This window comes from Ursus americanus, chromosome 25, assembly GCF_024610735.1.
Source record: "Ursus americanus isolate L20-20 chromosome 25, mUrsAme1.1.p, whole genome shotgun sequence".
NCBI classification, from domain to species: Eukaryota; Metazoa; Chordata; class Mammalia; order Carnivora; family Ursidae; genus Ursus; species Ursus americanus.
The window spans coordinates 33,184,171-33,209,923 of NC_142151.1; the positions used below are offsets into that span (position 1 = coordinate 33,184,171).

At 53.7% G+C, this 25,753-nt stretch overlaps 1 protein-coding gene across 1 annotated transcript in view; it reads left to right on the forward strand.

Moving 5' to 3' along the window:
- The window catches only part of MUC19 (mucin 19, oligomeric), a 313,802-nt gene that overhangs the window by 96,327 nt on the left and 191,722 nt on the right, over positions 1-25,753 (forward strand). Inside the window, 8 exon segments of the mRNA XM_087855394.1 lie at positions 588-626; positions 1,470-1,565; positions 3,683-3,718; positions 16,986-17,084; positions 17,890-17,928; positions 23,086-23,181; positions 25,297-25,332; positions 25,632-25,730. Coding sequence (XP_087711520.1) covers positions 588-626; positions 1,470-1,565; positions 3,683-3,718; positions 16,986-17,084; positions 17,890-17,928; positions 23,086-23,181; positions 25,297-25,332; positions 25,632-25,730 — 540 coding nt within the window.

Below are 25,753 nucleotides of genomic sequence, written 5' to 3' on the forward strand. Positions count from 1 at the left end.
CCGCCTTTGGACTTCTGAGACTGGGTCTGGCCTGGGATAGGGTCACGGTTTGCCATCTTGGCTACGCCTTCGACCTGAGGCGGGACGTGAAGAAATCCGTGAACCAATTGCCCGAACCAGTGTATGGAAAGGACTTTGAAAGCCGCGTGCAGCACCATCCGTGCTGCTTCAGCAGAGCTCCCGAGACAGAGTTAGTGTTGCTTTTGGAGGGTCCGACTGGATCGCCAGCCGGTGAGACCACTAGAGCCCCAAGCAGAGAAAGGCAAGTTGGAGCGAGTTGAGAATGTCATTCAGAGGCCGTGGCCTTTGTCAAGAGAAAGTGGGTTTCTGTCACATAACCGTTTGATAGCTTCAAGTGCATTGCTTCTTCTCTCTAAAAGGTAAATTCTCAGAATGGTACACCTAGCCGTGCTGCAGGCAGAGGGAGAGGGGGAGATTGAATCGCAAGCAGGCTCCACACCCTGCCCGGAGCCCAACTCCGGGCTTCATCGCACCACCCTGACATCATGACCGGAGCCTTAATCCACAGTCAGAGGCTGAACAGCCTGAGTCACCACGTGGCCCCTCATTTCTCTTTTTCTTCTCAGGAACAACTCGAGGACTTCAGTCAGAACCTTCAAGAACAGGTTCGTATACTCCTACCTTGCTTCTGACTTAAAACACTCACACAGACACACACACACACACACACACACACACACACACACATACAGACACAGAAAAAAAACATAACGCCTGTCACTGAGAGTTATCTGCAACTTCGGGTTTTGAGGAAGGAAGTGACATGAGAGTAGGGCTTTTGAGAAAACATGGCAAACAAGGAATTGACTGGCCTTTTCCCACCCGCGGAGGTCAAACTCTATCCCAAAAGACTTGCATTTAACTTGTTTTGGTCCAGGATAGATGGAGTGGCTGTCCTATGGGTTCCGTTTTGCTTTTCTTCCATATCGTCTAGGATTCGGATAGTATCTAGTACAGACGTCAGTCAGATCAAGCTCCAGTGTGAAAAAAATTAGGCCAGGGTTAGAGAAAACGTGCCACTAGGGAATGCTATAGCTGGCTGTCTTGAGTGTTTTAAGTGGAAGGGTGTCATTAGCTACGGCACGACATTTCATCAGTGTGACTTGCATCCCTGAGGGACAGTGTGATCGGGGCGGAAGGTGGCGTTTCTTTGAAAGCAACCTCCTGGAGACGAATAGAGGAGGACCTAGTGTGAGCCAATTGGAGATGCAGAACACATGAGCGTTAGGAAGAAAGGAGCGACAACCCCAATCAGGAAATGGGAAGGACGACAGCAAAATGTTGGAGGAATGTTAGAGTAGAATCCAACCTTAGGGGACTGTGGACAGAAAGTCGCTGGATTCAGGCTGCATTTTCTGTGGCGGGAACTGACCGAATCGTTCAATCCCCCATTGGTGATAAAGTCCAAGGACCGTTGAAATGAGAAGTTCATTTTATGTTTCCCTCAGGTGGTGCTGGACATCCAGGTTTCACGACCCTCAACGCCGGCAGCGGAGGCAGCACTGGAGTGGGCCCCACCTTGACCGGTCCTGGGCGTGGAGCAGGTAGGTTGAGTTCAGAACAGAGGATCCCTCCCACGCCTAAGCCACTGGTGCCAGGCATCGCGGCTCAGGACGATAGTTTCCAGACTAAAAGACGTCTGACCCGTCGCCTTGAGAGGTGATGGCACCTATCCCGTGTTTCAGCAGGCTTTTGGGTTTCTCGGGGGTAGGTGGGGGGGGCTTGTCCTCGCTGTTGGTCTGTTTTCTTGCTTAACACCGAAGACAATGGCACAAGGGACACCGGCTTCCGAGCGGGCGGGACAAAGAAATGATTCAGAGGCCGTGGCTTCCCTAGCTTCATTGCACCAGTCGTCCTCCATGTCACGTCAGGAGCACTTTTACAGCGCTCGCGACGGGGTGTCCAGGGTCAGTGCTGAGTCAGCCGATGGCTTGGGGAATCATTTCCCTCCCATTTCTGTATGTGAAAGTATTCCGTCCTCAATGATATTTCTGTGGCACGCTACACCTTGGGGATGATGCTCAAAGGGAAATCCTGGGACTCAGATCACATTGACACCATGGCGCTTGGGTATCTTCATTCCCAGAAGGAAGAAAGTAAGGAGAGGTCTCCAAAGTGGAAGAGGCAGGATTAGGACCCAGAACCCGTAGCCTCCTCTGGAATGGCTCCACGGTGCGGGGATCTGTGCCTAAGAGCACCCATGCCGGAAACCCCAGGGAGAAAACGCTTCTCCGTGGGCATCAGGGACTCCATTGCAAGGAGTGTTGGTTTCCAGGAGAAAACCCAGAGCCGTCCTGCAAGTATAGATGACTGGGAGTCAAAGCAAACAAGCCTGAGTTCACTCGTGCCCCTTAGGCTGTCAGTGTGTCATTTCAAATAGCTGTCGAGGTACCCTCTCCTGGGAGTCCCATTTGCCTGTGCCTCGCTCCGGTGTTCAACGTCTTCCACCTCATGCGTGCGGTCCTTCGGCTGGGTCGTCTTCCTGTAAGGCGGAGGTGCTCAAAGAGTGTTTCCCAGACCAGCATCCACATGTCCTGGGAACTTTGTAGAAATGGCAGTGTTCAGGCCCACCTGCCGACAATCAGAAGCTTGGGAAGAGGGGCCCCCAGCAAGGTGTCTGGACAAGCCCACGAAGCACCCGATGCGTATCCCGGTTGAGAGCATGTCCAGTCACTCGCCACGTCCCTACCGATTGACCCTTGGTGCACGGTGCGTGGCAGGGACCTTCCAGAAATTGAGCTTGTCCCCCTGTCAACTGCACTGCTTCGAATCCCACAGTGGTCTGATCGCATTCAGGAAGAATCAAAAGTCCGTCAGGTGCCATGAGAAATCCTGTCTGTCAGACACAGCCTGGGACTTCTCTTTATGTATTTATTAACGAGACTATGGCCCGACTTTCTTTTCCTCCGTTTGTGTTCCCCTGGCCGACTTCCGGATTTACTATTTACCGTGTAGCTACTTGCTGGGCGTCAGTTCCAGAGCCCATGACAGGAAGATGGTAAAAGATCGAAGGTCTAGCTGCCTACACGAAGACACTGGGGGCTCCCCATCAGAGTAGTGACTTGACTGCAGGGTGAGGGCAACGACCATTCAGTGTCTGCTTCCATAAGTGTGGATCGGGATGCTTGGGCAAGGACGCCCAGTCTGCAGCTCCATCTTTTGGCTGTCAGGCAATACTAGGTGCAGGGGCTTGGCGTGGCGCTCCTCAAAGTTTGGCCCCCAAGGGGTGGCGCCCGGAACGGTTTGATCCCGGGGCGTGCCGTGGTAAGGACTGAGGAGCGGTTTGCCACGGGGATGTTCTGTCCGTTGAGTGAAAGCTTCTGTATCCCTCGGGTCTGCTGTGTGTGTAGAATGTCACGTCTCTGCCTTTGTGGGCCTTTGCCGGAACCTCCACATAAGGCCGATTGGAAGTGGTGGAGAATGGCGCCCTTCCCACAGATGCTCCGAGAGGCACCGTTAGAGTCGAAAGTCCAGGGGGAGACTGCCTGGCTTTGGCTCCTGGATCTGCTGCCCACTCCCGGGCTGACCTGGAGCACGACGTCAGTGAGCCCCGTAGGTCCCATGGGAAGAACAATAATATGGCCTGCTGTGTGGGGCTTCTGTCAGAGTAAATGAATTGATTTCTGTCTAGGGTAATGTTTCCTCTGCTGTCTCTTTTCAGGAGGAACCGGCGGCCCGACCGCAGCAACCGGAGGAGGTAAGCAAGACATCACTTGCCCAAGGAACCTAGCACAGGAGCGCCAAGCGCAGGGAAATCAGACAAGTCAGGAGAGACCCCTTAGCACCTCTTCGGTGGCGCTGAGCACGACCCATGTCGCTCTCAAGACGGAGCTGTATGTGATATTAGACTGGTATGAGATAGCTAGCGGCAGACATCCTAGGCATCCTTTCAGGACGCTTTTGTAGTAGAAAACTCCATTGTGCCCTCCCAGGGAAGAGTGCTATGCAGAATCCTGCCAGCCTCGAAGTAAAACCCTTTCTCCGCTGTTGTGTCAGGTTCCGCAGAAATTTCAGAGGGCTTCAGCACAGTCCATGGGGGTGAGAAGACAAGTGGAGAGTCAAGTGCCCCAGGCGCAACCTCGGGAGGCAGACCAGGTATGGCAATGCAAGGTCGAAAGCATCTTCTTCCTGACCTGAGGGCAGGTGCCCTTGGCTTCGGAGGGATTCGTCACTCTTTCGTGGGTAGTGCCCGTCTTCCTGGCCCCACCCCCACCCCCCCGCCCGGTTTGTGTGGGCTTCGCGGCAGTGTTTCTGTGACATCAGCTCAGACGGGATGTAGAGCAGAGCAGGGTCTCTGTGGAATTGCCAGATTCCCGCCTTTGGACTTCTGAGACTGGGTCTGGCCTGGGATAGGGTCACGGTTTGCCATCTTGGCTACGCCTTCGACCTGAGGCGGGACGTGAAGAAATCCGTGAACCAATTGCCCGAACCAGTGTATGGAAAGGACTTTGAAAGCCACGTGCAGCACCATCCGTGCTGCTTCAGCAGAACTCCCGAGACAGAGTTAGTGTTGCTTTTGGAGGGTCCGACTGGATCGCCAGCCGGTGAGACCACTAGAGCCCCAAGCAGAGAAAGGCAAGTTGGAGCGAGTTGAGAATGTCATTCAGAGGCCGTGGCCTTTGTCAAGAGAAAGTGGGCTTCTGTCACATAACAGTTTGATAGCTTCAAGTGCATTGCTTCTTCTCTCTAAAAGGTAAATTCTCAGAATGGTACACCTAGCCGTGCTGCAGGCAGAGGGAGAGGGGGAGATTGAATCGCAAGCAGGCTCCACACCCTGCCCGGAGCCCAACTCCGGGCTTCATCGCACCACCCTGACATCATGACCGGAGCCTTAATCCACAGTCAGAGGCTGAACGGCCTGAGTCACCACGTGGCCCCTCATTTCTCTTTTTCTTCTCAGGAACAACTCGAGGACTTCAGTCAGAACCTTCAAGAACAGGTTCGTATACTCCTACCTTGCTTCTGACTTAAAACACTCACACACACACACACACACACACACACACATATACAGACACACAAAAAAAACACAACGCCTGTCACTGAGAGTTATCTGCAACTTCGGGTTTTGAGGAAGGAAGTGACATGAGAGTAGGGCTTTTGAGAAAACATGGCAAACAAGGAATTGACTGGCCTTTTCCCACCCGCGGAGGTCAAACTCTATCCCAAAAGACTTGCATTTAACTTGTTTTGATCCAGGATAGATGGAGTGGCTGTCCTATGGGTTTCGTTTTGCTTTTCTTCCATATCGTCTAGGATTCGGATAGTATCAAGTACAGACCTCAGTCAGATCAAGCTCCAGTGTGAAAAAAATTAGGCCAGGGTTAGAGAAAACGTGCCACTAGGGAATGCTATAGCTGGCTGTCTTGAGTGTTTTAAGTGGAAGGGTGTCATTAGCTACGGCACGACATTTCATCAGTGTGACTTGCATCCCTGAGGGACAGTGTGATCGGGGCGGAAGGTGGCGTTTCTTTGAAAGCAACCTCCTGGAGACGAATAGAGGAGGACCTAGTGTGAGCCAATTGGAGATGCAGAACACATGAGCGTTAGGAAGAAAGGAGCGACAACCCCAATCAGGAAATGGGAAGGACGACAGCAAAATGTTGGAGGAATGTTAGAGTAGAATCCAACCTTAGGGGACTGTGGACAGAAAGTCGCTGGATTCAGGCTGCATTTTCTGTGGCGGGAACTGACCGAATCGTTCAATCCCCCATTGGTGATAAAGTCCAAGGACCGTTGAAATGAGAAGTTCATTTTATGTTTCCCTCAGGTGGTGCTGGACATCCAGGTTTCACTACCCGCAACGCTGGCAGCGGAGGCAGCACTGGAGCGGGCAGCACCTTGACCGGTCCTGGGCATGGAGCAGGTAGGTTGAGTTCAGAACAGAGGATCCCTCCCACGCCTAAGCCACTGGTGCCAGGCATCGCGGCTCAGGACGATAGTTTCCAGACTAAAAGACGTCTGACCCGTCGCCTTGAGAGGTAATGGCACCTATCCCGTGTTTCAGCAGGCTTTTGGGTTTCTCGGGGGTAGGTGGGGGGGGCTTGTCCTCGCTGTTGGTCTGTTTTCTTGCTTAACACCGAAGACAATGGCACAAGGGACACCGGCTTCCGAGCGGGCGGGACAAAGAAATGATTCAGAGGCCGTGGCTTCCCTAGCTTCATTGCACCAGTCGTCCTCCATGTCACGTCAGGAGCACTTTTACAGCGCTCGCGACGGGGTGTCCAGGGTCAGTGCTGAGTCAGCCGATGGCTTGGGGAATCATTTCCCTCCCATTTCTGTATGTGAAAGTATTCCGTCCTCAATGATATTTCTGTGGCACGCTACACCTTGGGGATGATGCTCAAAGGGAAATCCTGGGACTCAGATCACATTGACACCATGGCGCTTGGGTATCTTCATTCCCAGAAGGAAGAAAGTAAGGAGAGGTCTCCAAAGTGGAAGAGGCAGGATTAGGACCCAGAACCCGTAGCCTCCTCTGGAATGGCTCCACGGTGCGGGGATCTGTGCCTAAGAGCACCCATGCCGGAAACCCCAGGGAGAAAACGCTTCTCCGTGGGCATCAGGGACTCCATTGCAAGGAGTGTTGGTTTCCAGGAGAAAACCCAGAGCCGTCCTGCAAGTATAGATGACTGGGAGTCAAAGCAAACAAGCCTGAGTTCACTCGTGCCCCTTAGGCTGTCAGCGTGTCATTTCAAATAGCTGTCGAGGTACCCTCTTCTGGGAGTCCCATTTGCCTGTGCCTCGCTCCGGTGTTCAACGTCTTCCACCTCATGCGTGCGGTCCTTCGGCTGGGTCGTCTTCCTGTAAGGCGGAGGTGCTCAAAGAGTGTTTCCCAGACCAGCATCCACATGTCCTGGGAACTTTGTAGAAATGGCAGTGTTCAGGCCCACCTGCCGACAATCAGAAGCTTGGGAAGAGGGGCCCCCAGCAAGGTGTCTGGACAAGCCCCCGAAGCACCCGATGCGTATCCCGGTTGAGAGCATGTCCAGTCACTCGCCACGTCCCTACCGATTGACCCTTGGTGCACGGTGCGTGGCAGGGACCTTCCAGAAATTGAGCTTGTCCCCCTGTCAACTGCACTGCTTCGAATCCCACAGTGGTCTGATCGCATTCAGGATGAATCAAAAGTCCGTCAGGTGCCATGAGAAATCCTGTCTGTCAGACACAGCCTGGGACTTCTCTTTATGTATTTATTAACGAGACTATGGCCCGACTTTCTTTTCCTCCGTTTGTGTTCCCCTGGCCGACTTCCGGATTTACTATTTACCGTGTAGCTACTTGCTGGGCGTCAGTTCCAGAGCTCATGACAGGAAGATGGTAAAAGATCGAAGGTCTAGCTGCCCACACAAAGACACTGGGGGCTCCCCATCAGAGTAGTGACTTGACTGCAGGGTGAGGGCAACGACCATTCAGTGTCTGCTTCCACAAGTGCGGATCGGGATGCTTGGGCAAGGACGCCCAGTCTGCAGCTCCATCTTTTGGCTGTCAGGCAATACTAGGTGCAGGGGCTTGGCGTGGCGCTCCTCAAAGTTTGGTCCACCAAGGGGTGGCGCCCGGAACGGTTTGATCCCGGGGCGTGCCGTGGTAAGGACTGAGGAGCGGTTTGCCACGGGGATGTTCTGTCCGTTGAGTGAAAGCTTCTGTATCCCTCGGGTCTGCTGTGTGTGTAGAATGTCACGTCTCTGCCTTTGTGGGCCTTTGCCGGAACCTCCACATAAGGCCGATTGGAAGTGGTGGAGAATGGCGCCCTTCCCACAGATGCTCCGAGAGGCACCGTTAGAGTCGAAAGTCCAGGGGGAGACTGCCTGGCTTTGGCTCCTGGATCTGCTGCCCACTCCCGGGCTGACCTGGAGCACGACGTCAGTGAGCCCCGTCGGTCCCATGGGAAGAACAATAATACGGCCTGCTGTGTGGGGCTTCTGTCAGAGTAAATGAATTGATTTCTGTCTAGGGTAATGTTTCCTCTGCTGTCTCTTTTCAGGAGGAACCGGCGGCCCGACCGCAGCAACCGGAGGAGGTAAGCAAGACATCACTTGCCCAAGGAACCTAGCACAGGAGCGCCAAGCGCAGGGAAATCAGACAAGTCAGGAGAGACCCCTTAGCACCTCTTCGGTGGCGCTGAGCACGACCCATGTCGCTCTCAAGACGGAGCTGTATGTGATATTAGACTGGTATGAGATAGCTAGCGGCAGACATCCTAGGCGTCCTTTCAGGACGCTTTTGTAGTAGAAAACTCCATTGTGCCCTCCCAGGGAAGAGTGCTATGCAGAATCCTGCCAGCCTCGAAGTAAAACCCTTTCTCCGCTGTTGTGTCAGGTTCCGCAGAAATTTCAGAGGGCTTCAGCACAGTCCATGGGGGTGAGAGGACAAGTGGAGAGTCAAGTGCCCCAGGCGCAATCTCGGGAGGCAGACCAGGTATGGCAATGCAAGGTCGAAAGCATCTTCTTCCTGACCTGAGGGCAGGTGCCCTTGGCTTCGGAGGGATTCGTCACTCTTTCGTGGGTAGTGCCCGTCTTCCTGGCCCCACCCCCACCCCCCCGCCCGGTTTGTGTGGGCTTCGCGGCAGTGTTTCTGTGACATCAGCTCAGACGGGATGTAGAGCAGAGCAGGGTCTCTGTGGAATTGCCAGATTCCCGCCTTTGGACTTCTGAGACTGGGTCTGGCCTGGGATAGGGTCACGGTTTGCCATCTTGGCTACGCCTTCGACCTGAGGCGGGACGTGAAGAAATCCGTGAACCAATTGCCCGAACCAGTGTATGGAAAGGACTTTGAAAGCCACGTGCAGCACCATCCGTGCTGCTTCAGCAGAACTCCCGAGACAGAGTTAGTGTTGCTTTTGGAGGGTCCGACTGGATCGCCAGCCGGTGAGACCACTAGAGCCCCAAGCAGAGAAAGGCAAGTTGGAGCGAGTTGAGAATGTCATTCAGAGGCCGTGGCCTTTGTCAAGAGAAAGTGGGCTTCTGTCACATAACAGTTTGATAGCTTCAAGTGCATTGCTTCTTCTCTCTAAAAGGTAAATTCTCAGAATGGTACACCTAGCCGTGCTGCAGGCAGAGGGAGAGGGGGAGATTGAATCGCAAGCAGGCTCCACACCCTGCCCGGAGCCCAACTCCGGGCTTCATCGCACCACCCTGACATCATGACCGGAGCCTTAATCCACAGTCAGAGGCTGAACGGCCTGAGTCACCACGTGGCCCCTCATTTCTCTTTTTCTTCTCAGGAACAACTCGAGGACTTCAGTCAGAACCTTCAAGAACAGGTTCGTATACTCCTACCTTGCTTCTGACTTAAAACACTCACACACACACACACACACACACACACACATATACAGACACACAAAAAAAACACAACGCCTGTCACTGAGAGTTATCTGCAACTTCGGGTTTTGAGGAAGGAAGTGACATGAGAGTAGGGCTTTTGAGAAAACATGGCAAACAAGGAATTGACTGGCCTTTTCCCACCCGCGGAGGTCAAACTCTATCCCAAAAGACTTGCATTTAACTTGTTTTGATCCAGGATAGATGGAGTGGCTGTCCTATGGGTTTCGTTTTGCTTTTCTTCCATATCGTCTAGGATTCGGATAGTATCAAGTACAGACCTCAGTCAGATCAAGCTCCAGTGTGAAAAAAATTAGGCCAGGGTTAGAGAAAACGTGCCACTAGGGAATGCTATAGCTGGCTGTCTTGAGTGTTTTAAGTGGAAGGGTGTCATTAGCTACGGCACGACATTTCATCAGTGTGACTTGCATCCCTGAGGGACAGTGTGATCGGGGCGGAAGGTGGCGTTTCTTTGAAAGCAACCTCCTGGAGACGAATAGAGGAGGACCTAGTGTGAGCCAATTGGAGATGCAGAACACATGAGCGTTAGGAAGAAAGGAGCGACAACCCCAATCAGGAAATGGGAAGGACGACAGCAAAATGTTGGAGGAATGTTAGAGTAGAATCCAACCTTAGGGGACTGTGGACAGAAAGTCGCTGGATTCAGGCTGCATTTTCTGTGGCGGGAACTGACCGAATCGTTCAATCCCCCATTGGTGATAAAGTCCAAGGACCGTTGAAATGAGAAGTTCATTTTATGTTTCCCTCAGGTGGTGCTGGACATCCAGGTTTCACTACCCGCAACGCTGGCAGCGGAGGCAGCACTGGAGCGGGCAGCACCTTGACCGGTCCTGGGCATGGAGCAGGTAGGTTGAGTTCAGAACAGAGGATCCCTCCCACGCCTAAGCCACTGGTGCCAGGCATCGCGGCTCAGGACGATAGTTTCCAGACTAAAAGACGTCTGACCCGTCGCCTTGAGAGGTAATGGCACCTATCCCGTGTTTCAGCAGGCTTTTGGGTTTCTCGGGGGTAGGTGGGGGGGGCTTGTCCTCGCTGTTGGTCTGTTTTCTTGCTTAACACCGAAGACAATGGCACAAGGGACACCGGCTTCCGAGCGGGCGGGACAAAGAAATGATTCAGAGGCCGTGGCTTCCCTAGCTTCATTGCACCAGTCGTCCTCCATGTCACGTCAGGAGCACTTTTACAGCGCTCGCGACGGGGTGTCCAGGGTCAGTGCTGAGTCAGCCGATGGCTTGGGGAATCATTTCCCTCCCATTTCTGTATGTGAAAGTATTCCGTCCTCAATGATATTTCTGTGGCACGCTACACCTTGGGGATGATGCTCAAAGGGAAATCCTGGGACTCAGATCACATTGACACCATGGCGCTTGGGTATCTTCATTCCCAGAAGGAAGAAAGTAAGGAGAGGTCTCCAAAGTGGAAGAGGCAGGATTAGGACCCAGAACCCGTAGCCTCCTCTGGAATGGCTCCACGGTGCGTGGATCTGTGCCTAAGAGCACCCATGCCGGAAACCCCAGGGAGAAAACGCTTCTCCGTGGGCATCAGGGACTCCATTGCAAGGAGTGTTGGTTTCCAGGAGAAAACCCAGAGCCGTCCTGCAAGTATAGATGACTGGGAGTCAAAGCAAACAAGCCTGAGTTCACTCGTGCCCCTTAGGCTGTCAGTGTGTCATTTCAAATAGCTGTCGAGGTACCCTCTCCTGGGAGTCCCATTTGCCTGTGCCTCGCTCCGGTGTTCAACGTCTTCCACCTCATGCGTGCGGTCCTTCGGCTGGGTCGTCTTCCTGTAAGGCGGAGGTGCTCAAAGAGTGTTTCCCAGACCAGCATCCACATGTCCTGGGAACTTTGTAGAAATGGCAGTGTTCAGGCCCACCTGCCGACAATCAGAAGCTTGGGAAGAGGGGCCCCCAGCAAGGTGTCTGGACAAGCCCCCGAAGCACCCGATGCGTATCCCGGTTGAGAGCATGTCCAGTCACTCGCCACGTCCCTACCGATTGACCCTTGGTGCACGGTGCGTGGCAGGGACCTTCCAGAAATTGAGCTTGTCCCCCTGTCAACTGCACTGCTTCGAATCCCACAGTGGTCTGATCGCATTCAGGAAGAATCAAAAGTCCGTCAGGTGCCATGAGAAATCCTGTCTGTCAGACACAGCCTGGGACTTCTCTTTATGTATTTATTAACGAGACTATGGCCCGACTTTCTTTTCCTCCGTTTGTGTTCCCCTGGCCGACTTCCGGATTTACTATTTACCGTGTAGCTACTTGCTGGGCGTCAGTTCCAGAGCCCATGACAGGAAGATGGTAAAAGATCGAAGGTCTAGCTGCCTACACGAAGACACTGGGGGCTCCCCATCAGAGTAGTGACTTGACTGCAGGGTGAGGGCAACGACCATTCAGTGTCTGCTTCCACAAGTGTGGATCGGGATGCTTGGGCAAGGACGCCCAGTCTGCAGCTCCATCTTTTGGCTGTCAGGCAATACTAGGTGCAGGGGCTTGGCGTGGCGCTCCTCAAAGTTTGGCCCCCAAGGGGTGGCGCCCGGAACGGTTTGATCCCGGGGCGTGCCGTGGTAAGGACTGAGGAGCGGTTTGCCACGGGGATGTTCTGTCCGTTGAGTGAAAGCTTCTGTATCCCTCGGGTCTGCTGTGTGTGTAGAATGTCACGTCTCTGCCTTTGTGGGCCTTTGCCGGAACCTCCACATAAGGCCGATTGGAAGTGGTGGAGAATGGCGCCCTTCCCACAGATGCTCCGAGAGGCACCGTTAGAGTCGAAAGTCCAGGGGGAGACTGCCTGGCTTTGGCTCCTGGATCTGCTGCCCACTCCCGGGCTGACCTGGAGCACGACGTCAGTGAGCCCCGTAGGTCCCATGGGAAGAACAATAATATGGCCTGCTGTGTGGGGCTTCTGTCAGAGTAAATGAATTGATTTCTGTCTAGGGTAATGTTTCCTCTGCTGTCTCTTTTCAGGAGGAACCGGCGGCCCGACCGCAGCAACCGGAGGAGGTAAGCAAGACATCACTTGCCCAAGGAACCTAGCACAGGAGCGCCAAGCGCAGGGAAATCAGACAAGTCAGGAGAGACCCCTTAGCACCTCTTCGGTGGCGCTGAGCACGACCCATGTCGCTCTCAAGACGGAGCTGTATGTGATATTAGACTGGTATGAGATAGCTAGCGGCAGACATCCTAGGCATCCTTTCAGGACGCTTTTGTAGTAGAAAACTCCATTGTGCCCTCCCAGGGAAGAGTGCTATGCAGAATCCTGCCAGCCTCGAAGTAAAACCCTTTCTCCGCTGTTGTGTCAGGTTCCGCAGAAATTTCAGAGGGCTTCAGCACAGTCCATGGGGGTGAGAAGACAAGTGGAGAGTCAAGTGCCCCAGGCGCAACCTCGGGAGGCAGACCAGGTATGGCAATGCAAGGTCGAAAGCATCTTCTTCCTGACCTGAGGGCAGGTGCCCTTGGCTTCGGAGGGATTCGTCACTCTTTCGTGGGTAGTGCCCGTCTTCCTGGCCCCACCCCCACCCCCCCGCCCGGTTTGTGTGGGCTTCGCGGCAGTGTTTCTGTGACATCAGCTCAGACGGGATGTAGAGCAGAGCAGGGTCTCTGTGGAATTGCCAGATTCCCGCCTTTGGACTTCTGAGACTGGGTCTGGCCTGGGATAGGGTCACGGTTTGCCATCTTGGCTACGCCTTCGACCTGAGGCGGGACGTGAAGAAATCCGTGAACCAATTGCCCGAACCAGTGTATGGAAAGGACTTTGAAAGCCACGTGCAGCACCATCCGTGCTGCTTCAGCAGAACTCCCGAGACAGAGTTAGTGTTGCTTTTGGAGGGTCCGACTGGATCGCCAGCCGGTGAGACCACTAGAGCCCCAAGCAGAGAAAGGCAAGTTGGAGCGAGTTGAGAATGTCATTCAGAGGCCGTGGCCTTTGTCAAGAGAAAGTGGGCTTCTGTCACATAACAGTTTGATAGCTTCAAGTGCATTGCTTCTTCTCTCTAAAAGGTAAATTCTCAGAATGGTACACCTAGCCGTGCTGCAGGCAGAGGGAGAGGGGGAGATTGAATCGCAAGCAGGCTCCACACCCTGCCCGGAGCCCAACTCCGGGCTTCATCGCACCACCCTGACATCATGACCGGAGCCTTAATCCACAGTCAGAGGCTGAACGGCCTGAGTCACCACGTGGCCCCTCATTTCTCTTTTTCTTCTCAGGAACAACTCGAGGACTTCAGTCAGAACCTTCAAGAACAGGTTCGTATACTCCTACCTTGCTTCTGACTTAAAACACTCACACACACACACACACACACACACACACATATACAGACACACAAAAAAAACACAACGCCTGTCACTGAGAGTTATCTGCAACTTCGGGTTTTGAGGAAGGAAGTGACATGAGAGTAGGGCTTTTGAGAAAACATGGCAAACAAGGAATTGACTGGCCTTTTCCCACCCGCGGAGGTCAAACTCTATCCCAAAAGACTTGCATTTAACTTGTTTTGATCCAGGATAGATGGAGTGGCTGTCCTATGGGTTTCGTTTTGCTTTTCTTCCATATCGTCTAGGATTCGGATAGTATCAAGTACAGACCTCAGTCAGATCAAGCTCCAGTGTGAAAAAAATTAGGCCAGGGTTAGAGAAAACGTGCCACTAGGGAATGCTATAGCTGGCTGTCTTGAGTGTTTTAAGTGGAAGGGTGTCATTAGCTACGGCACGACATTTCATCAGTGTGACTTGCATCCCTGAGGGACAGTGTGATCGGGGCGGAAGGTGGCGTTTCTTTGAAAGCAACCTCCTGGAGACGAATAGAGGAGGACCTAGTGTGAGCCAATTGGAGATGCAGAACACATGAGCGTTAGGAAGAAAGGAGCGACAACCCCAATCAGGAAATGGGAAGGACGACAGCAAAATGTTGGAGGAATGTTAGAGTAGAATCCAACCTTAGGGGATTGTGGACAGAAAGTCGCTGGATTCAGGCTGCATTTTCTGTGGCGGGAACTGACCGAATCGTTCAATCCCCCATTGGTGATAAAGTCCAAGGACCGTTGAAATGAGAAGTTCATTTTATGTTTCCCTCAGGTGGTGCTGGACATCCAGGTTTCACTACCCGCAACGCTGGCAGCGGAGGCAGCACTGGAGCGGGCAGCACCTTGACCGGTCCTGGGCATGGAGCAGGTAGGTTGAGTTCAGAACAGAGGATCCCTCCCACGCCTAAGCCACTGGTGCCAGGCATCGCGGCTCAGGACGATAGTTTCCAGACTAAAAGACGTCTGACCCGTCGCCTTGAGAGGTAATGGCACCTATCCCGTGTTTCAGCAGGCTTTTGGGTTTCTCGGGGGTAGGTGGGGGGGGCTTGTCCTCGCTGTTGGTCTGTTTTCTTGCTTAACACCGAAGACAATGGCACAAGGGACACCGGCTTCCGAGCGGGCGGGACAAAGAAATGATTCAGAGGCCGTGGCTTCCCTAGCTTCATTGCACCAGTCGTCCTCCATGTCACGTCAGGAGCACTTTTACAGCGCTCGCGACGGGGTGTCCAGGGTCAGTGCTGAGTCAGCCGATGGCTTGGGGAATCATTTCCCTCCCATTTCTGTATGTGAAAGTATTCCGTCCTCAATGATATTTCTGTGGCACGCTACACCTTGGGGATGATGCTCAAAGGGAAATCCTGGGACTCAGATCACATTGACACCATGGCGCTTGGGTATCTTCATTCCCAGAAGGAAGAAAGTAAGGAGAGGTCTCCAAAGTGGAAGAGGCAGGATTAGGACCCAGAACCCGTAGCCTCCTCTGGAATGGCTCCACGGTGCGGGGATCTGTGCCTAAGAGCACCCATGCCGGAAACCCCAGGGAGAAAACGCTTCTCCGTGGGCATCAGGGACTCCATTGCAAGGAGTGTTGGTTTCCAGGAGAAAACCCAGAGCCGTCCTGCAAGTATAGATGACTGGGAGTCAAAGCAAACAAGCCTGAGTTCACTCGTGCCCCTTAGGCTGTCAGCGTGTCATTTCAAATAGCTGTCGAGGTACCCTCTTCTGGGAGTCCCATTTGCCTGTGCCTCGCTCCGGTGTTCAACGTCTTCCACCTCATGCGTGCGGTCCTTCGGCTGGGTCGTCTTCCTGTAAGGCGGAGGTGCTCAAAGAGTGTTTCCCAGACCAGCATCCACATGTCCTGGGAACTTTGTAGAAATGGCAGTGTTCAGGCCCACCTGCCGACAATCAGAAGCTTGGGAAGAGGGGCCCCCAGCAAGGTGTCTGGACAAGCCCCCGAAGCACCCGATGCGTATCCCGGTTGAGAGCATGTCCAGTCACTCGCCACGTCCCTACCGATTGACCCTTGGTGCACGGTGCGTGGCAGGGACCTTCCAGAAATTGAGCTTGTCCCCCTGTCAACTGCACTGCTTCGAATCCCACAGTGGTCTGATCGCATTCAGGATGAATCAAAAGTCCGTCAGGTGCCATGAGAAATCCTGTCTGTCAGACACAGCCTGGGACTTCTCTTTATGTATTTATTAACGAGACTATGGCCCGACTTTCTTTTCCTCCGTTTGTGTTCCCCTGGCCGACTTCCGGATTTACTATTTACCGTGTAGCTACTTGCTGGGCGTCAGTTCCAGAGCTCATGACAGGAAGATGGTAAAAGATCGAAGGTCTAGCTGCCCACACAAAGACACTGGGGGCTCCCCATCAGAGTAGTGACTTGACTGCAGGGTGAGGGCAACGACCATTCAGTGTCTGCTTCCACAAGTGCGGATCGGGATGCTTGGGCAAGGACGCCCAGTCTGCAGCTCCATCTTTTGGCTGTCAGGCAATACTAGGTGCAGGGGCTTGGCGTGGCGCTCCTCAAAGTTTGGTCCACCAAGGGGTGGCGCCCGGAACGGTTTGATCCCGGGGCGTGCCGTGGTAAGGACTGAGGAGCGGTTTGCCACGGGGATGTTCTGTCCGTTGAGTGAAAGCTTCTGTATCCCTCGGGTCTGCTGTGTGTGTAGAATGTCACGTCTCTGCCTTTGTGGGCCTTTGCCGGAACCTCCACATAAGGCCGATTGGAAGTGGTGGAGAATGGCGCCCTTCCCACAGATGCTCCGAGAGGCACCGTTAGAGTCGAAAGTCCAGGGGGAGACTGCCTGGCTTTGGCTCCTGGATCTGCTGCCCACTCCCGGGCTGACCTGGAGCACGACGTCAGTGAGCCCCGTCGGTCCCATGGGAAGAACAATAATACGGCCTGCTGTGTGGGGCTTCTGTCAGAGTAAATGAATTGATTTCTGTCTAGGGTAATGTTTCCTCTGCTGTCTCTTTTCAGGAGGAACCGGCGGCCCGACCGCAGCAACCGGAGGAGGTAAGCAAGACATCACTTGCCCAAGGAACCTAGCACAGGAGCGCCAAGCGCAGGGAAATCAGACAAGTCAGGAGAGACCCCTTAGCACCTCTTCGGTGGCGCTGAGCACGACCCATGTCGCTCTCAAGACGGAGCTGTATGTGATATTAGACTGGTATGAGATAGCTAGCGGCAGACATCCTAGGCGTCCTTTCAGGACGCTTTTGTAGTAGAAAACTCCATTGTGCCCTCCCAGGGAAGAGTGCTATGCAGAATCCTGCCAGCCTCGAAGTAAAACCCTTTCTCCGCTGTTGTGTCAGGTTCCGCAGAAATTTCAGAGGGCTTCAGCACAGTCCATGGGGGTGAGAGGACAAGTGGAGAGTCAAGTGCCCCAGGCGCAACCTCGGCAGGCAGACCAGGTATGGCAATGCAAGGTCGAAAGCATCTTCTTCCTGACCTGAGGGCAGGTGCCCTTGGCTTTGGAGGGATTCGTCACTCTTTCGTGGGTAGTGCCCGTCTTCCTGGCCCCACCCCCACCCCCCCGCCCGGTTTGTGTGGGCTTCGCGGCAGTGTTTCTGTGACATCAGCTCAGACGGGATGTAGAGCAGAGCAGGGTCTCTGTGGAATTGCCAGATTCCCGCCTTTGGACTTCTGACACTGGGTCTGGCCTGGGATAGGGTCACGGTTTGCCATCTTGGCTACGCCTTCGACCTGAGGCGGGACGTGAAGAAATCCGTGAACCAATTGCCCGAACCAGTGTATGGAAAGGACTTTGAAAGCCGCGTGCAGCACCATCCGTGCTGCTTCAGCAGAGCTCCCGAGACAGAGTTAGTGTTGCTTTTGGAGGGTCCGACTGGATCGCCAGCCGGTGAGACCACTAGAGCCCCAAGCAGAGAAAGGCAAGTTGGAGCGAGTTGAGAATGTCATTCAGAGGCCGTGGCCTTTGTCAAGAGAAAGTGGGTTTCTGTCACATAACAGTTTGATAGCTTCAAGTGCATTGCTTCTTCTCTCTAAAAGGTAAATTCTCAGAATGGTACACCTAGCCGTGCTGCAGGCAGAGGGAGAGGGGGAGATCGAATCGCAAGCAGGCTCCACACCCTACCCGGAGCCCAACTCCGGGCTTCATCGCACCACCCTGACATCATGACCGGAGCCTTAATCCACAGTCAGAGGCTGAACGGCCTGAGTCACCACGTGGCCCCTCATTTCTCTTTTTCTTCTCAGGAACAACTCGAGGACTTCAGTCAGAACCTTCAAGAACAGGTTCGTATACTCCTACCTTGCTTCTGACTTAAAACACTCACACACACACACACACACACACACACACACACACACATACAGACACACAAAAAAAACACAACGCCTGTCACTGAGAGTTATCTGCAACTTCAGGTTTTGAGAAAGGAAGTGACATGAGAGTAGGGCTTTTGAGGAAACATGGCAAACAAGGAATTGACTGGCCTTTTCCCACCCGCGGAGGTCAAACTCTATCCCAAAAGACTTGCATTTAACTTGTTTTGATCCAGGATAGATGGAGTGGCTGTCCTATGGGTTCCGTTTTGCTTTTCTTCCATATCGTCTAGGATTCGGATAGTATCTAGTACAGACCTCAGTCAGATCAAGCTCCAGTGTGAAAAAAATTAGGCCAGGGTTAGAGAAAACGTGCCACTAGGGAATGCTATAGCTGGCTGTCTTGAGTGTTTTAAGTGGAAGGGTGTCATTAGCTACGGCACGACATTTCATCAGTGTGACTTGCATCCCTGAGGGACAGTGTGATCAGGGCGGAAGGTGGCGTTTCTTTGAAAGCAACCTCCTGGAGACGAATAGAGGAGGACCTAGTGTGAGCCAATTGGAGATGCAGAACACATGAGCGTTAGGAAGAAAGGAGCGACAACCCCAATCAGGAAATGGGAAGGACGACAGCAAAATGTTGGAGGAATGTTAGAGTAGAATCCAACCTTAGGGGACTGTGGACAGAAAGTCGCTGGATTCAGGCTGCATTTTCTGTGGCGGGAACTGACCGAATCGTTCAATCCCCCATTGGTGATAAAGTCCAAGGACCGTTGAAATGAGAAGTTCATTTTATGTTTCCCTCAGGTGGTGCTGGACATCCAGGTTTCACTACCCGCAACGCTGGCAGCGGAGGCAGCACTGGAGCGGGCAGCACCTTGACCGGTCCTGGGCGTGGAGCAGGTAGGTTGAGTTCAGAACAGAGGATCCCTCCCACGCCTAAGCCACTGGTGCCAGGCATCGCGGCTCAGGACGATAGTTTCCAGACTAAAAGACGTCTGACCCGTCGCCTTGAGAGGTGATGGCACCTATCCCGTGTTTCAGCAGGCTTTTGGGTTTCTCGGGGGTAGGTGGGGGGGGCTTGTCCTCGCTGTTGGTCTGTTTTCTTGCTTAACACCGAAGACAATGGCACAAGGGACACCGGCTTCCGAGCGGGCGGGACAAAGAAATGATTCAGAGGCCGTGGCTTCCCTAGCTTCATTGCACCAGTCGTCCTCCATGTCATGTCAGGAGCACTTTTACAGCACTCGCGACGGGGTGTCCAGGGTCAGTTCTGAGTCAGCCGATGGCTTGGGGAATCATTTCCCTCCCATTTCTGTATGTGAAAGTATTCCGTCCTCAATGATATTTCTGTGGCACGCTACACGTTGGGGATGATGCTCAAAGGGAAATCCTGGGACTCAGATCACATTGACACCATGGCGCTTGGGTATCTTTATTCCCAGAAGAAGAAAGTAAGGAGAGGTCTCCAAAGTGGAAGAGGCAGGATTAGGACCCAGAACCCGTAGCCTCCTCTGGAATGGCTCCACGGTACGTGGATCTGTGCCTAAGAGCACCCATGCCGGAAACCCCAGGGAGAAAACGCTTCTCCGTGGGCATCAGGGACTCCATTGCAAGGAGTGTTGGTTTCCAGGAGAAAACCCAGAGCCGTCCTGCAAGTATAGATGACTGGGAGTCAAAGCAAACAAGCCTGAGTTCACTCGTGCCCCTTAGGCTGTCAGTGTGTCATTTCAAATAGCTGTCGAGGTACCCTCTTCTGGGAGTCCCATTTGCCTGTGCCTCGCTCCGGTGTTCAACGTTTTCCACCTCATGCGTGCGGTCCTTCGGCTGGGTCGTCTTCCTGTAAGGCGGAGGTGCTCAAAGAGTGTTTCCCAGACCAGCATCCACATGTCCTGGGAACTTTGTAGAAATGGCAGTGTTCAGGCCCACCTGCCGACAATCAGAAGCTTGGGAAGAGGGGCCCCCAGCAAGGTGTCTGGACAAGCGCCCGAAGCCCCGGATGCGTATCCCGGTTGAGAGCATGTCCAGTCACTCGCCACGTCCCTACCGATTGACCCTTGGTGCACGGTGCGTGGCAGGGACCTTCCAGAAATTGAGCTTGTCCCCCTGTCAACTGCAGTGCTTCGAATCCCGCAGTGGTCTGATCGCTTTCAGGATGAATCAAAAGTCCGTCAGGTACCATGAGAAATCCTGTCTGTCAGACACAGCCTGGGACTTCTCTTTATGTATTTATTAACGAGTCTGTGGCCCGACTTTCTTTTCCTCCGTTTGTGTTCCCCTGGCCGACTTCCGGATTTACTATTTACCTTGTAGCTACTTGCTGGGCGTCAGTTCCAGAGCTCATGACAGGAAGATGGTAAAAGATCGAAGGTCTAGCTGCCCACACGAAGACACTGGGGGCTCCCCATCAGAGTAGTGACTTGACTGCAGGGTGAGGGCAACGACCATTCAGTGTCTGCTTCCACAAGTGCGGATCGGGATGCTTGGGCAAGGACGCCCAGTCTGCAGCTCCATCTTTTGGCTGTCAGGCAATACTAGGTGCAGGGGCTTGGCGTGGCGCTCCTCAAAGTTTGGTCCACCAAGGGGTGGCGCCCGGAACGGTTTGATCCCGGGGCGTGCCGTGGTAAGGACTGAGGAGCGGTTTGCCACGGGGATGTTCTGTCCGTTGAGTGAAAGCTTCTGTATCCCTCGGGTCTGCTGTGTGTGTAGAATGTCACGTCTCTGCCTTTGTGGGCCTTTGCCGGAACCTCCACATAAGGCCGATTGGAAGTGGTGGAGAATGGCGCCCTTCCCACAGATGCTCCGAGAGGCACCGTTAGAGTCGAAAGTCCAGGGGGAGACTGCCTGGCTTTGGCTCCTGGATCTGCTGCCCACTCCCGGGCTGACCTGGAGCACGACGTCAGTGAGCCCCGTCGGTCCCATGGGAAGAACAATAATACGGCCTGCTGTGTGGGGCTTCTGTCAGAGTAAATGAATTGATTTCTGTCTAGGGTAATGTTTCCTCTGCTGTCTCTTTTCAGGAGGAACCGGCGGCCCGACCGCAGCAACCGGAGGAGGTAAGCAAGACATCACTTGCCCAAGGAACCTAGCACAGGAGCGCCAAGCGCAGGGAAATCAGACAAGTCAGGAGAGACCCCTTAGCACCTCTTCGGTGGCGCTGAGCACGACCCATGTCGCTCTCAAGACGGAGCTGTATGTGATATTAGACTGGTATGAGATAGCTAGCGGCAGACATCCTAGGCGTCCTTTCAGGACGCTTTTGTAGTAGAAAACTCCATTGTGCCCTCCCAGGGAAGAGTGCTATGCAGAATCCTGCCAGCCTCGAAGTAAAACCCTTTCTCCGCTGTTGTGTCAGGTTCCGCAGAAATTTCAGAGGGCTTCAGCACAGTCCATGGGGGTGAGAGGACAAGTGGAGAGTCAAGTGCCCCAGGCGCAACCTCGGGAGGCAGACCAGGTATGGCAATGCAAGGTCGAAAGCATCTTCTTCCTGACCTGAGGGCAGGTGCCCTTGGCTTCGGAGGGATTCGTCACTCTTTCGTGGGTAGTGCCCGTCTTCCTGGCCCCACCCCCACCCCCCCGCCCGGTTTGTGTGGGCTTCGCGGCAGTGTTTCTGTGACATCAGCTCAGACGGGATGTAGAGCAGAGCAGGGTCTCTGTGGAATTGCCAGATTCCCGCCTTTGGACTTCTGAGACTGGGTCTGGCCTGGGATAGGGTCACGGTTTGCCATCTTGGCTACGCCTTCGACCTGAGGCGGGACGTGAAGAAATCCGTGAACCAATTGCCCGAACCAGTGTATGGAAAGGACTTTGAAAGCCGCGTGCAGCACCATCCGTGCTGCTTCAGCAGAGCTCCCGAGACAGAGTTAGTGTTGCTTTTGGAGGGTCCGACTGGATCGCCAGCCGGTGAGACCACTAGAGCCCCAAGCAGAGAAAGGCAAGTTGGAGCGAGTTGAGAATGTCATTCAGAGGCCGTGGCCTTTGTCAAGAGAAAGTGGGCTTCTGTCACATAACAGTTTGATAGCTTCAAGTGCATTGCTTCTTCTCTCTAAAAGGTAAATTCTCAGAATGGTACACCTAGCCGTGCTGTAGGCAGAGGGAGAGGGGGAGATTGAATCGCAAGCAGGCTCCACACCCTGCCCGGAGCCCAACTCCGGGCTTCATCGCACCACCCTGACATCATGACCGGAGCCTTAATCCACAGTCAGAGGCTGAACGGCCTGAGTCACCACGTGGCCCCTCATTTCTCTTTTTCTTCTCAGGAACAACTCGAGGACTTCAGTCAGAACCTTCAAGAACAGGTTCGTATACTCCTACCTTGCTTCTGACTTAAAACACTCACACACACACACACACACACACACACACATACAGACACACAAAAAAAACACAACGCCTGTCACTGAGAGTTATCTGCAACTTCGGGTTTTGAGGAAGGAAGTGACATGAGAGTAGGGCTTTTGAGAAAACATGGCAAACAAGGAATTGACTGGCCTTTTCCCACCCGCGGAGGTCAAACTCTATCCCAAAAGACTTGCATTTAACTTGTTTTGGTCCAGGATAGATGGAGTGGCTGTCCTATGGGTTCCGTTTTGCTTTTCTTCCATATCGTCTAGGATTCGGATAGTATCCAGTACAGACCTCAGTCAGATCAAGCTCCAGTGTGAAAAAAATTAGGCCAGGGTTAGAGAAAACGTGCCACTAGGGAATGCTATAGCTGGCTGTCTTGAGTGTTTTAAGTGGAAGGGTGTCATTAGCTACGGCACGACATTTCATCAGTGTGACTTGCATCCCTGAGGGACAGTGTGATCGGGGCGGAAGGTGGCGTTTCTTTGAAAGCAACCTCCTGGAGACGAATAGAGGAGGACCTAGTGTGAGCCAATTGGAGATGCAGAACACAGGAGCGTTAGGAAGAAAGGAGCGACAACCCCAATCAGGAAATGGGAAGGACGACAACAAAATGTTGGAGGAATGTTAGAGTAGAATCCAACCTTAGGGGACTGTGGACAGAAAGTCGCTGGATTCAGGCTGCCTTTTCTGTGGCGGGAACTGACCGAATCGTTCAATCCCCCATTGGTGATAAAGTCCAAGGACCGTTGAAATGAGAAGTTCATTTTATGTTTCCCTCAGGTGGTGCTGGACATCCAGGTTTCACGACCCTCAACGCCGGCAGCGGAGGCAGCACTGGAGTGGGCCCCACCTTGACCGGTCCTGGGCGTGGAGCAGGTAGGTTGAGTTCAGAACAGAGGATCCCTCCCACGCCTAACCACTGGTGCCAGGCATCGCGGCTCAGGACGATAGTTTCCAGACTAAAAGACGTCTGACCCGTCGCCTTGAGAGGTGATGGCACCTATCCCGTGTTTCAGCAGGCTTTTGGGTTTCTCGGGCGTGGGGGGTGGGGCTTGTCCTCGCTGTTGGTCTGTTTTCTTGCTTAACACCGAAGACAATGGCACAAGGGACACCGGCTTCCGAGCGGGCGGGACAAAGAAATGATTCAGAGGCTGTGGCTTCCCTAGCTTCATTGCACCAGTCGTCCTCCATGTCATGTCAGGAGCACTTTTACAGCACTCGCGACGGGGTGTCCAGGGTCAGTGCTGAGTCAGCCGATGGCTTGGGGAATCATTTCCCTCCCATTTCTGTATGTGAAAGTATTCCGTCCTCAATGATATTTCTGTGGCACGCTACACCTTGGGGATGATGCTCAAAGGGAAATCCTGGGACTCAGATCACATTGACACCATGGCACTTGGGTATCTTTATTCCCAGAAGAAGAAAGTAAGGAGAGGTCTCCAAAGTGGAAGAGGCAGGATTAGGCCCCAGAACCCGTAGCCTCCTGTGGAATGGCTCCACGGTGCGTGGATCTGTGCCTAAGAGCACCCATGCCGGAAACCCCAGGGAGAAAACGCTTCTCCGTGGGCATCAGGGACTCCATTGCAAGGAGTGTTGGTTTCCAGGAGAAAACCCAGAGCCGTCCTGCAAGTATAAATGACTGGGAGTCAAAGCAAACAAGCCTGAGTTCACTCGTGCCCCTTAGGCTGTCAGTGTGTCATTTCAAATAGGTGTCGAGGTACCCTCTCCTGGGAGTCCCATTTGCCTGTGCCTCGCTCCGGTGTTCAACGTCTTCCACCTCATGCGTGCGGTCCTTCGGCTGGGTCGTCTTCCTGTAAGGCGGAGGTGCTCAAAGAGTGTTTCCCAGACCAGCATCCACATGTCCTGGGAACTTTGTAGAAATGGCAGTGTTCAGGCCCACCTGCCGACAATCAGAAGCTTGGGAAGAGGGGCCCCCAGCAAGGTGTCTGGACAAGCGCCCGAAGCCCCGGATGCGTATCCCGGTTGAGAGCATGTCCAGTCACTCGCCACGTCCCTACCGATTGACCCTTGGTGCACGGTGCGTGGCAGGGACCTTCCAGAAATTGAGCTTGTCCCCCTGTCAACTGCACTGCTTCGAATCCCGCAGTGGTCTGATCGCTTTCAGGATGAATCAAAAGTCCGTCAGGTACCATGAGAAATCCTGTCTGTCAGACACAGCCTGGGACTTCTCTTTATGTATTTATTAACGAGTCTGTGGCCCGACTTTCTTTTCCTCCGTTTGTGTTCCCCTGGCCGACTTCCGGATTTACTATTTACCTTGTAGCTACTTGCTGGGCGTCAGTTCCAGAGCTCATGACAGGAAGATGGTAAAAGATCGAAGGTCTAGCTGCCCACACGAAGACACTGGGGGCTCCCCATCAGAGTAGTGACTTGACTGCAGGGTGAGGGCAACGACCATTCAGTGTCTGCTTCCACAAGTGCGGATCGGGATGCTTGGGCAAGGACGCCCAGTCTGCAGCTCCATCTTTTGGCTGTCAGGCAATACTAGGTGCAGGGGCTTGGCGTGGCGCTCCTCAAAGTTTGGTCCACCAAGGGGTGGCGCCCGGAACGGTTTGATCCCGGGGCGTGCCGTGGTAAGGACTGAGGAGCAGTTTGCCACGGGGATGTTCTGTCCGTTGAGTGAAAGCTTCTGTATCCCTCGGGTCTGCTGTGTGTGTAGAATGTCACGTCTCTGCCTTTGTGGGCCTTTGCCGGAACCTCCACATAAGGCCGATTGGAAGTGGTGGAGAATGGCGCCCTTCCCACAGATGCTCCGAGAGGCACCGTTAGAGTCGAAAGTCCAGGGGGAGACTGCCTGGCTTTGGCTCCTGGATCTGCTGCCCACTCCCGGGCTGACCTGGAGCACGACGTCAGTGAGCCCCGTCGGTCCCATGGGAAGAACAATAATACGGCCTGCTGTGTGGGGCTTCTGTCAGAGTAAATGAATTGATTTCTGTCTAGGGTAATGTTTCCTCTGCTGTCTCTTTTCAGGAGGAACCGGCGGCCCGACCGCAGCAACCGGAGGAGGTAAGCAAGACATCACTTGCCCAAGGAACCTAGCACAGGAGCGCCAAGCGCAGGGAAATCAGACAAGTCAGGAGAGACCCCTTAGCACCTCTTCGGTGGCGCTGAGCACGACCCATGTCGCTCTCAAGACGGAGCTGTATGTGATATTAGACTGGTATGAGATAGCTAGCGGCAGACATCCTAGGCGTCCTTTCAGGACGCTTTTGTAGTAGAAAACTCCATTGTGCCCTCCCAGGGAAGAGTGCTATGCAGAATCCTGCCAGCCTCGAAGTAAAACCCTTTCTCCGCTGTTGTGTCAGGTTCCGCAGAAATTTCAGAGGGCTTCAGCACAGTCCATGGGGGTGAGAGGACAAGTGGAGAGTCAAGTGCCCCAGGCGCAACCTCGGCAGGCAGACCAGGTATGGCAATGCAAGGTCGAAAG